The sequence below is a fragment of the Anser anser genome, assembly GCF_964211835.1.
Source record: "Anser anser genome assembly, chromosome: 19".
NCBI classification, from domain to species: Eukaryota; Metazoa; Chordata; class Aves; order Anseriformes; family Anatidae; genus Anser; species Anser anser.
In genome coordinates, this window is record NC_139740.1 from 14666463 (window position 1) to 14683535 (window position 17073).

The 17073-nt window shown below is 50.1% G+C and overlaps 2 protein-coding genes across 13 annotated transcripts in view; both read right to left on the reverse strand.

The window, feature by feature from the left end:
* Positions 1 to 1111: 1111 nt before the first annotated feature.
* ENDOV (endonuclease V) lies at positions 1112 to 12469 on the reverse strand. 9 transcript variants are annotated; one of them, XM_083804999.1, is made up of 10 exons: positions 12345 to 12469; positions 11783 to 11954; positions 10475 to 10609; positions 10055 to 10094; positions 9850 to 9962; positions 9678 to 9746; positions 8919 to 8991; positions 8431 to 8585; positions 2816 to 2892; positions 1112 to 1758 (listed from the first exon to the last, which is right to left on the reverse strand). In XM_083804999.1, the coding sequence occupies exons 1-10, from the start codon at positions 12386 to 12388 to the stop codon at positions 1731 to 1733; spliced, it is 906 nt and encodes a 301-aa protein (XP_083661125.1). In that variant the 5' UTR covers positions 12389 to 12469; the 3' UTR covers positions 1112 to 1730. The 9 variants fall into 9 exon arrangements, 8 of the variants coding, with proteins under 8 accessions (XP_083661125.1, XP_083661124.1, XP_083661127.1 ...); XM_083804998.1 differs by having other exon boundaries at positions 8919 to 9044; XR_014573926.1 differs by lacking the exon at positions 8431 to 8585.
* Positions 12423 to 17073, reverse strand: part of RNF213 (ring finger protein 213) — a 53128-nt gene continuing 48477 nt past the window's right edge. For all 4 annotated transcript variants that reach the window (XM_083804963.1, XM_083804965.1, XM_083804964.1 and 1 more), the window contains 8 exons: positions 16579 to 16662; positions 16003 to 16183; positions 15675 to 15876; positions 15394 to 15471; positions 14883 to 15080; positions 13800 to 13889; positions 13518 to 13696; positions 12423 to 13143 (listed from right to left, as the gene is read on the reverse strand). In XM_083804963.1, the coding sequence (XP_083661089.1) occupies positions 12990 to 13143; positions 13518 to 13696; positions 13800 to 13889; positions 14883 to 15080; positions 15394 to 15471; positions 15675 to 15876; positions 16003 to 16183; positions 16579 to 16662 (1166 nt within the window). In that variant the 3' untranslated portion in view covers positions 12423 to 12989. The remainder of the gene's footprint in view (positions 13144 to 13517; positions 13697 to 13799; positions 13890 to 14882; positions 15081 to 15393; positions 15472 to 15674; positions 15877 to 16002; positions 16184 to 16578; positions 16663 to 17073) is intronic.

A 17073-nucleotide genomic window follows, 5' to 3' on the forward strand; every position in this document is an offset into this window, starting at 1 on the left:
GGGGGGGGGGTAAGTGCAGGGACCAGAACCGTCAGAGACTGAGTGCTGCCAATCCCCCTTTTCAACGCTCCTGGGGACCTGTCCAACAGAGCTCCCCAGAGCAGGCCCTGGGGGTGCCCGGCCCATTACCTCCTCCCTTTTTCCCACCCGGGTTACAGAGGTGACTCAGGTGTACTCTGATCTAGCAGACGCTGCACAGACGTGCCACACAGGCTGAATGTCCTTTGTCCCCAGAACACCACCGAGACGGAGGTGGAGGTGAGACACGAGCAACAAAAGCTGCAAGATGAATTTATGCAAAAGCAAAGTGCTCAGCAGCATTGAACACCAACCACAGGAGTCCTGACCCTGAGCAGCCCCGGGAAAATGGCCTTTTTTCTCTTTAGGCTGGAATCTTACACAGGCATGGTTTTTTACATCCACATACCACAGTTTGGGCTGTGTTCAAGCGCTGATGTACTTGCTCCTATTGTTCTTCAGAAATGGTCAAGAATAAACTGCTGAATACAACCAAGAACCCACACCTCTGGAGGAAAAGCTTTAGCCTGGCAAATTGGACTAGGCCAGCTGTATTGATTCAGGGATAGAAACTGTTTGTTCTGTGCTCTGCTGTTAATGCAAAGCTTCACAAAGGCTTAACTGGTGGGTGTTGGTCCAAGTGTGCTGGTTACAGAGAGCTTCCCTCCTGACCTGACACAAGTGCTCCTGGTCCACTCAGGCTGCAAAAATCCAGGCTGGGGATCTGACCACCCTGACTGATTTGTGTATTAGTAAGGACTTCTTTCCTCATTCTCTGCAATGAGAAACTCTCCGTTCCCCCAAGACGGTCTTTTCTTCGGGAAGCGCTGGTCTGCACCGTGAGCCCTGTCTCAGGCACTGTGGGGAGGCTCACAGTAACACCAAGCAAGTCTGCGTCTCGTAATGCCCTTGTATCTGAATTGTGCTTCAGCAGCAATGCAGAGCAATTTCACAGCACGACCAGCAACACTAGAGCACCATGTGCCCAGCACAAACAATGATTCGCACACAGCCACCAAGGTCTGGTACTGCCGCATGGCACCACGGCAGCAGGCACGCAGAAGCCAGTGACACCAAACAGACAGAAAGCTTCTCAGGTACTGGAGCTCAGACCACCAAGCCTCTTCCAAAATACACAGCAGACTGTTGGCTCCGTCCCCTCCCTCGTGAGTCACACGCCCACCTGAAACACGGAGTCCTCTGCCCGTCTGTCAGGACCAGCCGGAGCTGCATACTGGGCTTCTGTTCCCCAGAGACGTGCAAAGTGAGGGTGAGAGAACAGGCTGCAGGGACTGGGTGGAAGGCGTTCCAAAAATGAAAAATGCCAAGAAGGGAAGTCCCTGTCCCAGAGGAGTGGTGGGAGCCAAAGGCCAGCTTTGGAGCTTGATAGTAACTGTGTTGAGTGCCCCAACATCTCCTTGTAAATCACCTCCTGCAACTACCTGAGTACTCAAGTAAGTTGTAGAAAGTGAACACATGTATTTACAGCGCTTCAAAACCAACCATGAGAAATATGCTCTAAACATCGAGCAACATCCTTAACAGAGGCTGGTTTGCCTGTCTACCAGAGGAGTGCACAGTGGCTGGCGTTGTCCCGACCAACACAGCCTTGTGCTGCTCTGCCCACGGGTGGCACTCGGCTGCTGCCCTCTGCAGAACCACAGTCTTGCGTTCAGTGAAGAAGAGGCCTTGCAGTTTCTTCTGGCATGAGATTAATCATCCAGTTCAGCCTTCTCTTTTCTGCAAGGAGCAAAAACCAGAAAGGATTACAGACTTAAAAAAAATAAAAAAATAAAAATAAAAGAAAGAAACCAAAAAGACAATCTACTACGTCACATACATGGGATGACTTTGGTGTTTCTGCTGCACAGGCTCCAAAACCAGCTAGCCTTTGTGTAAGCTTCAGCATCAGCATGAAGCACCAGCACAAATGGGGGACATGTGGCCTGGTACCGCACAGGGCTACCCCCCATAGCCTGGCCACACTGTGCAACACTACTACAAGAACAGACTCATCTTTTGTTTCTGGATGCATTTTTCAGGACACAGGAGCTGAGCAGAGCATGATGAGTTTCACTGGCCAAGTGTCCTAATGAATCTGTAAGAGCTGCCTCAAGTCAGCGCAAGTAATCCCTGACTGCTGCCACCAGCAACCTTCATTCTTCACTCTTTCTGGTCCAGCATGACCCTCAGAGCAGAGCGGGTTTTGGGTTCTGACACACTTCATTCGTCCTGAAGTAGCTCTTCAGGCAGTGCTATCTGCTACCTGTCCAACCCGGTATCAGTGTGGGTCTGAGGCAACTCAACAACAAACTCCCATGAACAGTGCTGAAGAGGCAGCGCAGCCTTTTCATGACATGAGGAACTCCTACGCACCAGTGGACTTGCCATGGATTTGTACCGTTTAAGAGCAGCCATTGGCCTACATTATGTAAGAGTGGGGCTGTCTGACCCTCCCCTCATCTTCTGGGAACAGAAACCAGCTCCCTGCAGGATATTTCTGTTCACCCTCATGTCACACCTGTGGGCGTTAGTTCTTTGCTTATCATGGGTGCCGGAAACAGATCAAATCCCCAGTGACCTTCCCCAGCCTAGGACACGGTGCTCTGCAGAAAAAACGTGTGAAGTAGCATGGCTACAACCACCAGAAATCACCCTTTATGGAGGCAACATATGTCCTGATGTCACTTCAGCTCACCTTGTTACCCGGCCTGTCCCTTTAATGCCATTACTGAAGATCATTACATGAGCAGATCCCATTTGGAGAGGCAGCTGCTCGGGCTGCCCACACACCTACCTCTCTGGCCCAGAAGACGGGACCTTCACTGGTGAACACATCTGCTTCCGAATATACTCCCTCGATCTAATGTCAGCCTGGAATAAAGGAGGAAAATGAGTGAAAAGGGATTGATCAGGCTGTTTGGTGTCTCCCCATAGTTGTCTCAGTGTGCCCCTGCACATCCTAATGCCAGTGCATCATAACTAGCCCTTCTGTGACTGCCTGGCAAAAAGCAGCCTGTGCGCTTCTGTCCTTGGTTGTTTTTTGTGCCTCACTGTAAGCTGCTTGGGAGGGTGAAGACTTGAGACAAAGAAAGAGAGGGTCCTGGACCGAGCAGCCCTACTGGAGTACAGTCCATTTCAGAAAGAGAAATGACAGTCTCTGAACCCTTCCTGTCTGCCCCTTCACTTCTCAGAGGAGCAAGGAGGCGACGCTGAGCATGCAGGAGACACTGGGTTCAGACAGTTCCTGCCCGCCCATGCCTAAAGTCTGCTCAGCTCTCACCCTACCACAAGCACGGCAGGATGAACAGCCAGAGCAGGAACCAGACTGAGCTTCCTCAGTAAATCCCTATTGCAGCTCAGATGTGTGGAGTCATCCCTCACCAAAGGCTTCTACAAGACCCAGAGGATGCATTAGCACGGGTTTCCAGCTCACACTGCAGTGAGCCTTCCTGCAGCAAGCACTGACCCAGCAGGAATCCCTCACCTTACACCTACACTGAACAGCTCCTAAGATGCCCTCCTGGTCATCTAGGGATGTGACAGGCCAGCAAGAATTTCCAGAGGCTAGGTAAGAATTGTTCACTGGCAAAGGGAGAGTTGCTGATGTGATGGGCTGCTTTTCCATTGTGTCTCGTCTCTGTGCCAGAGCTGCAACTCCCCTTTCATGAACCCTGGCAGGAGAGCCAGGCTGAAGGAGACACAGGAGTCTGAGAGTGCTCTGGTGTTTTCATCCGGTGAACCGACCTAAATGTCTTCTTCCATATGCAGGCACGTCTGAATGCAATGCAGGAAAGTATAATGAGCAGCCAGGCTCCTCCATGGGCCTTTCCCAGCAATAGCTTGGAACCTGGAGTCCAGGCCCACTGATGAGAGATGGAATAGACTTGATAGAAATTAAGAGCACGGTCTCCTCAAAAGTTAGGGAAATACTGGAGCATTTTATTGACTTTTCTTGGGGCTGCGGAATGCCTCACGGACTCTGCTGCAATGACCTTCACTGTTTACACAGTGAAACAGAAGTTGTGTCCTGGGACTATGCTAACAGGGACTCCCAATGGCATTTCAGGCAGGTCAGGCTGCAGCCTTCAGGCTCAGAGCATTCCAAGATCATCCATGGTCTTTACAGCTGTGACACTGTGATGTTCACAAAGAATTAGCTTTTCTGGTCACTAATCAGCTGAGAAATGTGGCTGTCCCCTCCACAGGAAACTTAAGGAAAATTAAGAGGGGGAACAAGGCTACGGAGGGGGCTGTGAAGAGTTGGGAATATAGCAATGCAGCAGGCAAGTTGTCAAGATGACATGGGATGAAACGAGAGAAGCTGGCATTGCCCATTCTTGTACCCATCCCTTTACTTCCTCTGTTCCAGCAGTTGTATCACGAAGTAACAGATGGAGAAGCACGCCACTTGTCTGCTGCATATCCTTTTCCCTAGGCATGAGCTTGGCTCATCCTGCCTTTGCGCCTGGTGGGCTGGCTGTGTGATGGTAATTACGTGGCTAAAGCAGGTAAAAACATCCTGTAAAAGCAAACAGAGACGAGGCACAAGCACACTCTTGGCTCTACCACTTCTTGGCAGCAGATGCGAGGCAAGTGACTGACACACCTTTGACACTGTCCTAGCTTGTGAGTCCAAAAGCAAAGCTGCCAAGGAAGACAACAGGAGCAGTTTACACCCCAGACCGCAACAGTGCTACACGCTCTGCTTTCCAGTACGACCCCTCCTGGGGCCACAGACGAAAGATGTAACGTTGAGACTCTACCAAATTCATGGTTTACTGCCCTCTTCCTTGAAGTTGATCTCAGAGCCATCACCAAACCTCATCAAGCCCCTCCTCATGCAAGTATCCAGTTCCTCCTTTCCATTTTTCATTTCCATTCCTTCCACTGGAACAGGCTCCCCAGGGAAGTGGTCACTGCACCGAGCCTGTCTGAATTTAAGAAGAGATTGGACTGTGCACTTAGTCACATGGTCTGAACTTTTGGGTAGACCTGTGCGGTATCAAGAGTTGGACTTGATGATCCTTAAGGGTCCCTTCCAACTCAGGATATTCTATGATTCTATGATTCTATGATTTCTGATATACTCTCCTGTGACATGAACCCCGAGCTCACCTGGAGAACTAGAGTGCTGTGTCTTATCAGCAGTGCAAGACAGCACGTGGTCAGAGCTGGGCAAGAACACCAAGAGAAATCCCAAGAGCTATAGAAGGCGTTGCTGAACATTTACTGGATGTTCTTGTTGCCTTGAAGTATTGCTGGTATTACTGTTCAGCTTTCCAGTGCTACTCCATATTAGTGTAAGACTTTCGGATGCCATTACAAGCACCCGGATCCTGGTCTCTTGGTAACTTTGATTTTAACATTCCCTCAACGTTTTTTTTTTTCTTTTTCAGAAACTTTCTTTCTCAAAAACACTGTTAGCCTGTGACATTTTAGAACAGCTGCTGTGCCCCACCTCAAAGACAGAGTCTCTCTCTCCACTTAAAAAGCAGTCTGTGACCTTCCCAGCTGGAAAAGCTTCACAGAATATGATGATCATGCTAATAAAGTGGGTTAGCGCATCCCCAGTGGCTGTCCTTGAAGCATTTTCTACTCTCATCACTATGCTATACTTCTGAAGAGTCTCTCCCATGCCCCAACGAGCTCCCCATCCTTCCCCCCCTGCAGCTCCCAGTCAGGCGTCTCAGGTGGAGACTCTGCCAGCTTACTGCTGGAAATGCAGCTCCACAACTGCTTAACAAATCTGCGAGCTCGAGAATGAAACGTGGTTACATAAGGGGTGGTTTGTTTGGGAGATTTTTTTCCCTTCTCTCTATAATTGGACAGTTTCATAACTGAACTGACAAATAACTTTGATCACTCTTCAGGATAAGCGATTACGTGATGTATTTTATAACGAGGGAAAGAGGTTGTTCAATAGAGTCCCTACTGGGAGACCAAGGTAGCAAGAGTCAGATCTACAAACTATTTTTCTAGGGAAGAAAACCCCCTGAATTCATTCTACTGATAACATAAGCTAATGCTTGATTAGGTGGCAAGTTACCGGCCAGTCCTCACTCCTAACACAGCGCTGAGAGACAGCTTAACCCAGCGTATTAACCAAGAGGCTAATCAATAAGATGGATAACTGTCCTGTAATAATCCTCACAGATTGTTTCTATTTTCAGCAGGGACTAGTGTTGGCATTACGGTCTGGAATTGTTGCTTTGCCTATTTTATGAGGGGCAGCGGTGAGCAGCAAGCTTCTATTGGGGGGCTACATCTCAGGGGAGTAAGAATTTCAGGATATCAGCGACTGATTTCCCTGCAGGGCAGCAGGAGCTATTCACAGGGAGAAGAGGGATGATGGCTTATTTTTCAGTTTTGCATTAATAAGTATTTAATACCGCACATGATGTGACCTGCAGAAACCCACAGCTGTGGCCAGGCTGATTTCTGTCCTCCTTGGTGGGCTGGAGTAACATCAGGCTGCCCCAGCAGCCACATCCTGAGCCAGCAGGAACCAGCTGGGCAAGCCGCCAGCTGCAGCTAAAAGGATCATCAAGTGAGCTGGAGGCTGGTGTGCAGCCAGCCAGGAAGCTGAGGAAGCAAGAGCAGAAGAATCTGTCCCAGAGCAATCCTCATCAGACGGAGTGTTAAAAGCTTCTGATTCCACACTGTGCGTGTGGATCCTGGGTCTGAGCAGGCTCGGAGCGTGGGCAAACACTGGAGAGGGCTTCTGACCTCTGCCAGAAGCAGGCAAGAGTGGTTGCTCTCAGGAGGGCTTGCTGTTGGTTCCAGTGCCGCTCAGTTTAAACGCTTTGTTTATTTTTCTGGGATGACAGCTTCTGCCTATCTCAATACCTTTGTCTGGTTAGCTTGAAAGGACCAAGTCTGCCTCAAAACCTCACCAGCTGGCTGGGTGGAGGGATCGCCCCTCTGCAAACGATATTCTCCCAGTTCAGCCTTGCACATGGAAGAAGTACTAAACAGAAGTAAATACGTACGTAGGTGATAATGAACCTCCCTCTGCTTTCTCTGAAAGATCGCCCCTCTCACCTGCATCACAGCCACAGTTCCTTTGGCAACACAACCACATCGTGGGCTGAATGCAAATCAAACTGCTTCTGATTACTGTGAAGATGCAGTTTCATGCCCAAGAAGCACAACACACCCTACACAGACTGGCCAGCCATACCTCTTGGAAAGTGGAAGGTTTAAGTTCCCACAACAGTCGACAGTATTACACACGCTGCAGCGCAGCACTGCGTTCATCCAAGCCGTAAACACAGCCTCAAAAAGGTACTGCCAGCTGAGTTATCTGGAGAGCATTACACTTCTAGGGCTACCAGAACTCACCAACTAAGGGCTAATATTCCAGAAGTCTCTCACTGGACACTGGGAAAGCTGTAAGCACATCACCCGCCAGATCTGCAAGCCTGTCACGGAGAGATCCCGTAGCAAAAAGATCACCCAAGCCAGAACTCCCCACTGCCCTGCATCAAAATCTATAAGTTACTACACAGAAGTGTGGTGGGAAAAGTCCCGTGGAAAGGTTTAAACACCATTACCTCCTGCCCCTCCTCTGCCTCTACACTAAACACACACCCTTCTCGATTTCTAGCCTCTCCGTAAGGAACGTGACAACACCTCATTCCATCACTTTAAATAAAGGTCATAGTTAGAGGACTGGAGGAGTCTCGGAACATAGACAAACACTGGAGAAAGCTGGAAATGAAATGAAGGTGATGAAAACCTCCAAGACACCTTTTTGTTTCCAAAGGGAATGCTTTTCCCCTTTCCTCTGAGCACTGCTGAACTGCAGAGCTAGCTTACAGCTCTGCGGAGGCATCTGTCCCTTGCTGGAAGAGGTTACATAAGAAGATCTATCAGCCTACTCCCGTCTGGCAGGTAGTGGTTTATGAGATCAGAAACTCTAGTTCTGGAATGGATGCTTCAAGGTTTGTTTTGCTTTAAGGCGTTAGATTTTTGTCTTTTTTATAACTATAGACTCGATACTCCGCTTTCAGGAAACACTGTGGTGCCAAGGAGAAGACCCCGTGTGCAGAGACTGCGTTAACAGCCCTCAGCAGGATCTTCTCAGTGCTGCTCTGAGGAGCTGCAGAGCAAAGGTGGCCCCACGCCTGACAAGCACGGAGGTGTAGCAACGTGACCTGCGTGTTCCAGGGCAACGTTACAAACAGGGACATCTGAAGAGGCCCTGCTCCCTGAGCAGCCACTGGGTCAGGCCCACCCGCTAACAGCAGGGTGACCCTGAGAAGGGAAGCACTTGTCAGGCTAGAAGTCCCAGAGGCTTTTACACTTCTCCAGACCCCTTTCTCAAGCCCTGCTGTGATTTAATTAGTCTGAAGCAGAGCCTCGGTGGCAGCTGCGGCTCACTGAATGTGATCCAGTGCTGTCACCTACTGGCTGCCTGCTGTCCCAGAGCCCGCAGTTCCTTGTGGAGTGCAGTAGCGAGGAAAAGCCCAGAGGAGCAGCACTGCAGTCTGTGCTAGGCTCACAGCACCAGGAAAGCTGCGTTTCCAGCTCCTCTGTATTAACATCAGCATCACAGAAGTTGCCTGCAGAGAGGAACCGAGAAATCTGTCAAGCTAGGTCTGCAGTGAGGGTTGTGTGCACTTCTCAGCACTGCGTCAGAAGAACAAGCAAGGAAGAAGGGAGGACGATCACCTCACCACCACATAAACAGCAATACAACAGGCCGGGGAGGACAGGCCAGCAAGAAGGGTGCCCACTGCAGAACTGTCAGTTACAGACGGGCGGCAAACTGAGGCTCCGAAACATCACCACAGGCTTGGCATCCGCAGCTATCATGTCCCCCCACTACCTACCTGCCTGCCTGCTCCCCTACCCCACATCTGCACTCCCCTTCCTCAGCTCCCCTGCTTCTGTACCTGGCGGATGGGCTCCGGGATCCGGTACCTGCAGCAGGACTGGACCAGACGCACAGCTGTCTCCAGGCACACCCTGTGGCCCACAGAGATATAAAGGGGCTTAGAGCTGTTGCAGCTACGCAGGGCCTGTGCATTCAGAAACAAGAGAGATCAAATACTTAAGAGGCTTATTTCAAACAAATACAACGTGGCAGATGAATTATAGGCCAGCCAGTTGTCTTCAGAGGGTGGGCTGCTGGGTCTGTGTTTGCTAGCTCCCAACCTCCTTGATCCTCTGCTGCACAGTCATCTCACAGGGACTGTTTGCCCTTTTGGACACTCGTGACCCTTCCCCAGATGCCTCACACAGCTCTGGGAAGCAATGAGACTTGCTAATACAGACTGTGTTAACATAACACCAGACGGAGGAAGTTTCTTACACCTGCCCATTTCCTGTGCAGCACTCTTCTGAGTCAAATGCTTTTGTATTGCATCCTGGTAAGCTGCTACAGAAGTGGCACCTCTCCTTGACCGTGGTTCATGAACAGGGTGCCATAACCATGCACATGAATATACCCAACACCTGAACCACCAACTCTTTCCACTGGTGTCTGAGTTGACAGAAAAGGGAAATCGGCGCTACTGGTCACCCATTCAGACCTTGTCTGCCTGAACTAACGTCACCAAGACCAGTCCCACTACAGTGACAACATCCTCCAGTGCTCACAGCTACACAAAGCTGGAAGACTTGGTGGCCAAGCAGAACTCCCTGCAGCTTACCATACCAAGGACATTCCCTGAAGTGCCTGTCAGTGGGAATGTATCTCCTCCTCTCTGCAAGGAACGGATCTAGGGCACAGAAACACACAGTCGGTGAGAAATTACTTGAATGCGACTGCGCTAATTGTCTAGGGATATTAAAGAGTGGAAATAATTCCCAGCCTAGCCTCACCTGCTCTCTGTGCAGCTCATCCCTGGCCAAACCATCCACCTGCAGGAGGTTCTTGGCCACTCCAATGCATGGTAGATCTGTCAGGACTCCCAGGTGACAGGCCACACCAAACCCTGTCAACAACAAGGCACTGTAACTCCAGAACACCAGACAGGAATCTCAAGTGGCAGCACGGGGAGAGCAGGGCTCTCCAGTGCAGTCCTACCTCTGTGATGGAGCAGGCCATTCCCATCTACAAGAAGCACCTGAAAAAAAAAAAAAACGCATTATTTTCTGTGCACTGAGAGCCTCCAATATGCAGTGATGCTAGCCCTCTGAGGAAGAAGTCTGTCTCAGTACTTTTACTCCTCTGCATAAGGATCTTCCTTCCTTCAGTGCTGCTTACATATGACTTTAAATGACCAGTGTCCCACCGCCACAAGCTCTTAATGGCTGGCAGCACTCTTCACTGGTTCTACACACAGAATAGCATCCCTAGTCCCTGAAGAAAGTGGAATAGTTGCCTCATTAAAACTTCAACACTGTGCTTTCTGCTCTGCCGGCAGAAAACTGCTAGGCAGCGCAATCTCAGCAGTACTCAGAGCCTTTGTGATTTTTCAGCTTAGGACAAAGAAATGAGCCACACCTGAGGTTTGAGCCTGGGCTCCTCCTGCTGAACTCTGTGAACAGCTTCCACCAGGAAAGGGACCTCTCGGAAGGCCAAGAATCCTGCCACATACGGGGCACTCACGGCCACCATCTGGCAGTCCTCGTACAGCACCTAGGAGTACAGCGGGACAGAGCAGAGACAGTGACCTCCAGGACTTTTCTGGGTAGCTCCTGGCTCTTTCAGACATCTCTTCTAGTTTATGTCCTTTACTTTTTTGTTGTTGTTTTTTTCCCAAATACTTTGCTTCTGGATCTCTCCTACAAAGCTAAGGGCATTGGGTTGTGTCAGTCCATTAGAGAAAGGGGTGGATAATGGACTGCTGACAGAAGACGGCCAGACATCACCCTACCATACCCTGCTTGAGAGCGAAGTCCTAGAAAGAAATGAGAGCAGCTATTCAAATACGCAGCAGGGGACCCCAAAGCTCACACAAAGCATTATCAAACGGTGTTCGTGTTTCTGTGCAGGGAGTGGCAAGGGATGCCAAAACAAACCCTTTAAGACAGGACGAAAAACGTACACACGGTGTAAGTCAAGGATCAAGGATGGATTTGGAATTCGGTTCATAAAAATCCCAGTGGCCAATATCAAACTTTATTTCTGTTTGTTATAGGTTTTAAAGGTAACTTTTACATCATTTTGAAAGTTAGGAAACAGGCAAGTAACTTTATTAATTCAAGATAAACAACTACGGGATGTGGAATTTGTGGCAGTCTTAGGAATGTTTCTGTAAGTTATACCCTGTATTATGAGTTGATTCCAAGCAAGAACTCACGAAGAGGACAGCTGCTGCTTAGGAGTACTGCAAATGCTTTAATTTCTTCTCTCGATCGGCAGTGAATAACAATGGCCCTCCTGGGTAGTGGCTGAGACTGGCTATTTCTAACGCCTACCTAAACCAGCTAAAGTCATCTGTGCCTGGCTGCGACCTACATCTCAGCACTGTATTTTCTGATTTACTGACTTGTACCCATACTGAGGCTGTCCTTCGGTGCCTCTGAAGTTCCCAGTAATCCCATGAACCTCCTGCAGCTGGCAGCGGTTTGCATCACATCTTCCCAGAGGTATCTCTACAACCTCACTTATTCTCTCCTGTTTATCCTTCTCGCAGGACACGGGGGGGGGGGAGGCTTTGTGAAGCACACGCGGCAACTCGCTGAGGTCCTGCGAGGCGGAGAGGCACGGCAGACAGCGGCCTTTTGTGCGAACCTTCCGAGGAAACACCTCGCGCTCCCGCACGCCTGGGCACCACCCTGCGGAGCGCAGCCGTTCACTCGCCGTTACCTCGAGCCCCGGGTAGCTGAGAACGACGAGGGAAGCGCAGGCCCTCGAGTCGTCGCCTTTGACGTAAGACAAGTCCACGCCTCCCACTCTCTCCAGCCCCGCGAAGCTCGGCTCCTTCTGCCACTCCTCGGTGTCCTCCTCCACCACGCCGCCCTTCAGCCGGGCCTGCTCGCTGCCGGAGGAGCGCAGAGCCGCGGGGTGAGCGCCGCCTCCCGCCCGGCCCGCGCCCAGGCCCCGCTCCCCCCCCCTCACCGAGCGGGCGGCCCCGGACCGGGCCCCGCCAGGACGCACGAGCCTCGGCTACAGAGGGCAGAGCGCAGGGGGAGCCTCCCGGGCGGCCCCCGGGGGCTGGGCGGGGAAAGGGAGCCCGCCGGGCCCGGCCCGCACCGAGCGGGAGCGCAACAGGGCCCCGCCGCACCGGCCCGGGCCCGAGGCCTGGGCCTGGGCCTACCCCGCCCCGGAGCCCCCCGGGCACGCAGCCCCGCGCGGTTGCCATGGCCACCGCCACCGCCCCCCCCCTCCCCGGGCGCATGCGCAGGGCGCCCCCCCCCCCCGCCGTTACCGTGCCCAGCGGCGGAGCAGGGCGGCCGGCGGCGGCCCCGTCATGGCGGCGCGGCGGGGAAGGAGGCGGAGGCGGGAGGAGCTGCAGCGGGGCTTTATTGAGGAGCGCCGCGGGGAGGGGCCGGCCCCCGGCCCGGCGAAAGGCCGCAGCTTGGGGGGTGAGGTGAAGACAGGAAGGGAGCCGGTTCGTTTTGGGGCAGTTTTCGCTTTTTTCTCTCTTTCCACCTCGGTCTCGGCGCTCCGGGGGTGCTGAGGGGGGCGAAGGGGGGCACAGAGGGGCCGGCGGCACCGGGGGAGCTGTGCAGGGGAAGGGCAGCAGCACAGCGAGCACCCCGGTGCTGGCAGGTATCAAGAAACAGGGAGATCGCAGAAAAATGCCTATTAAAAGTGCCTGTCATTGCCCATCGTCAACGAGCACCCTTCTCTTTCTACTCTGTTCTGCTGCTGCATGGAGGCATCCAAACTTCACCCCATTGGCATAAAAAGTGGCATGGGGGGAAAGGTAACACACACAACACAAAAACAACACCCATTAAACCCTGACCTTCCTGAATCTCACTTGCACCCTGTTGTTGAGGCACTAAAATGGTGTAAGAGGAGGAAAAATCACTAGTGGCCCCAGGCCGGCCCAGTGGTGCTAGTAGTCTTAGCTTTCTCTATGCTCTCTTTTGAAGAGAGCAGCTGCTTTCCAGGTAGCAGTAGCATGGGAGAGGAGAATCTCATCTGGGAATGCATCTTGCAGCTCTGCAGCCAACTCAGAGTCTTTTTCATCAAGGAGAGGAATGAGTGATTCCTTCAGGCTAGAAAGCAGAGAGCAAAGTAATATTAGTAAGACAAAATCAAGTTGTCAGGACCAAGCTTGTGTATGTAGAAAACTAAGCATGCTCCTGAGTGACTACGGAAGTGGCTGTGTTTAGCACTCAAGAACAACAACTGCTGTATTTCAGCACTGTTTCCAAAAGCTTGTGTAAGATGCAGAAGAGTCTTACATGCCAGAAACGTGGAGGGTGCCCTACAGATAGCCACATATCCTTAATATCAATGCTTGTGCTTTGTGCCCAGCAGAGCAGTCATTTGCTAACGGAATTGTTTCCATCACAAGCGTTTTCACAGAGACAGAGAAGCTTAAGTCATTACTAACTGTGGGTTGTTTTGGGCTGCATAAACCTATTACCTCCATAGGGGTCGGAATTCATCCACACTTCTGACACGTCCAAGCTTCAGGATGATCATTTCATGGAGTTCCTGGAGGAAGGTTTCAAGCCTTGAGTGAACGAGGTAGGTGTTGAGGAGCTTGGCAATCTCTGGAGTGAGATCAGCTTTGTACTCTGCATCGATGTCTACAAAAGGATCCTAAAAATGCAGTGAGAAAAAAAGAACCAAGCATGTTTGGGCAACTTCATCTTAGAGATGAGGAAACACCTGAGCAGACCCTGAGGTTGCCATCATATCTTACCCTTTTGATGCGCAGAAGCTGCTCAGATTTGCGGGTAGAGAGAAGTTGCCAAAGGGCTATGCTGTGCTTTACATGGCATCGTCCGAGGGCCTGAAAGAAAAACAAAGTGTGAAACTGGATGCAAGGAACATGTTTCGGAACCTGTTCATCCCCCTGCAGAAGAAGAAACAGAGAAGCCCACTAAAATAGAAGCCACGTTAACTGGCAGGGTGACACAGCAACTTGATCGGGTGGGAGATGTCCCTGCCCATGGTAGAGGAGGTTGGAACTAAGTGACCTTTAAGGTCCCTTCCCACCCAAACCATTCAATGATTCTATGAGGGCACTGATAAACAGTCTTACTATGACAAAGTAGTATATACAAAAGCCTCATCCAGCAGTTGGGAGTTTATAAAGCCTTTTCAACATGGGTATAAAAGCCTACATGCTTACATCTGATTCCCTATTTTGCCTTCAGTAATCCAGCTTTCTTGGCCATTATGAAAGCTCTGTCATTTTCCCATTCCCTATGCCACACATACTTGTCATAGCATAGTGCCTTTGCCCCTATCAGTAAAAAGCCACTTTTCACACATCATTAGGAGATAAAACCTTCCCCTATCACCACTTTAGAGAAGTAAAGTGCTATTTTCAATCCCGTTCAGCACCACAGTAAGCCAGTGTCACTAAAAGCTGGCTCATTATTGAAAGTTTTCCCTTTTCGCAGTTTTAGCATTGCAACGAATTATGCTGGCACCCAACTCAGTATTCTCCTTCCTGGTGGTGATGGCAGAAGAGCAGGGATCTGCAGAGAGGAGTCTGACCTTCCACACATCCTCCACTTGACCCTTCTGTAGGGTTTTGCAAGAACCTGCTGAGCATCATGAGCTATTGGATGCTCCCACCTGGTAAACACTGGTTGCAGTGGAAGTGAAAATTGTTTTCTCCCCTGCTGTCAAGTATGGTGGGGAGGAAATTCTAACACATTCTAATTCAGCTTGAATTAGAACTTTTGCTGGGCTTGGAGGTCAAACTGTCTGGATTTAGTATAAACCAGTACAGATTTAATCCTTTAAGAATACAAGCTTTGCTCTCAGGACTCACCTGCAGTACGTGAGGGTTTGTCTGATCACCCATCTGCAGAACGTTTACAATGTAGTCAGTCAGAAACATTTCTGCGTTCTCTCCAGCCATGGCCAGGAATCCCAAGGTAATTTCAGCGACAGACAGAGCATCACAGACATCACTGTAAGACTGTAGTTCCCCACTGATCGTGTTCATAACAGAACTGGGAAGAGCACTCTGAAAACCATGAAGTTAAAGCAGTTGCTAGTATTAGTTTAGAACCATTCCTTACTGCTGCTCGATCTGCAGAAGTCAGGAATGAGGGCATAGCCCCAGATTTAGGAAACTGGAAGTGCTTAACTACATCTCTTTCCTTTGTAAATCCTGACTGACAAAAGACAACCAGTGTGTACATATTTGAGGCATGTGAACAGATTAGCGAGCGAGCCCTCATAGCAGATGAGCAAGGCAAGCGAGAAGACGGGCCTGACACTTCTTGGCATGTCAGGGGTCACACGCTTGCCCTGTTTCTCCAGGGCAAGAAACCCACCTGATCCAGCTTACTCCTGACATCATTAAACAGCTCTTCGTAATTTCGATCATGTCTGTACACGAGGGTAGGTATTCCCTGTCAGGAGAGAAACCCAGGGTTGTAGAACTTTACTAACCCTGCTACAGTGTCTGTTTGGCTGCAGCAAAGACCGCAGGGGTTCAGACATCAGCCAATAAGTTGTCAAGCCTGCAGTTCTCTGCAGGGCTCTGACATCAACGAGTTGTCTGCTAGCTATGTTTTCTAGCTGCCTAGAAACATAGCTAGCTGCCTCGTCCTACCGTTAGGGTGATGAGCGGCTTCCCCTGCAAGAACTTGCTGATGACTTGCTGCTGGATTCTCTCCAGATCAAAGTGCTGCAACGTCTCCCCACCCTTCTCCATGCTGTACTGGCAGTTGGATAAGATCAGAGGAATCAGGTCTCTCTCAACCTCGTAACTGATCAAGTGCAGGTCAGCTACTTCTGATGGACTGATCGAGTACCTTCAGAAGAGGAAAAAAGTTGTCTCCATTTAGAGTGACAAGCCTTTATGAAGCAGGGAAAGCAGACTGTGTGGGAGCAGGTAATACAACAGAGACAAAAAATGCCTGGCTGGAATAGCAACATACCTATCATCTTCTTTGGTGTGTTTGTTCACCAAATGGATGAAGTCATTGTGCAGACTAATGAGATAACTGGCTAAGGCTGTGGAGCAGAGGCCCAGTCCCTGTCGACGTGGCAGAAGGACCTCGAGCTTGCTGTCCATGGTCAGGTCAGCATTGCAGTAGCCTTCAGGAAGCTTAATTTCCCCTAAAATAAAAAGCATAGAAGACTGCTTGTGGTGTCCCAGAGGTTGCCCCATGATGAATAGCCTCTCTTGAGCCAACCCAGGTCAGGAGAAAGTACAGCAAGAGAAATCGAGAAAAAGGTCACACTTTCTGTTCCTTGTAGGTGCTAGAGGAAGCAGGTTCAGGTGAGAATACTACAAGTAGGAAACATTCTTCCATTTGCACCTACATCTTTTTAACCTTTAACAGCAAAGGTCAGTTTTTAACCTTTAACGGCCGAGGTCAGTTTGGAGGATATTTTCAGCATCTGACAGAAGAAACCTGTACTGTCAAAGGGTACTGAAGGACCCCCGTCTGACAGCAGGCACTCTCTCATTTCCATCACACAAAACAATGCCGTGAGGGAAGGGTACTCACCATTGGTATCCAGCGATCTTCTCAGCTTGTTCCAAACAGACAGGAACACGTTAACTCTCCTCTGTAACAGATCCCTCATCACATCTGAGCAATACCAGAAACAGGAATCCTTGAAATATCTTTTACTGGCAACACCATGAAACTCAATAATATAAGAATTTTCAAAGCACACCACATAACCATAGGTAACTGTTCAAACAGACCAGAAATGTTTAAATGTACATTAAACAGTTTTCCAACGTTATCAAATTGTGTAATTTGCTGTTTGTTTATATTCTTCCATTATTGAGTGCTTTTGGCACATGCTACAAGGCTGCATGGATCCTTGGTCTGCATGACCCTTAAGAAATCTTCCATAAGTACTTAAGAACAGAAGTAATTGCACTTGAGTGCAATTAAAGGAGTTGTCACAAAATGCCTGTTTCTGACTTAACAGAAGGGCCGGATACCTATTACACATTTTAGGAAGGCCCTTACTCTAGAGCAGCTTAGAAA

Bases quoted from the DNA above. Each gene is read 5' to 3' on its own strand.
- ENDOV (XM_083804999.1), bottom strand. From the start codon at position 12,388: ATGACGGGGCCGCCGCCGGCCGCCCTGCTCCGCCGCTGGGCACG. The intron at 10,610-11,782 runs GTAACGGCGAGT...CTGTACTCCTAG, and splicing joins TCAGCTACCCGGGGCTCGAG to GTGCTGTACGAGGACTGCCA. The intron at 10,095-10,474 runs GTGTGGCTCATT...TTTTTTTTTCAG, and splicing joins AGCCCAGGCTCAAACCTCAG to GTGCTTCTTGTAGATGGGAA.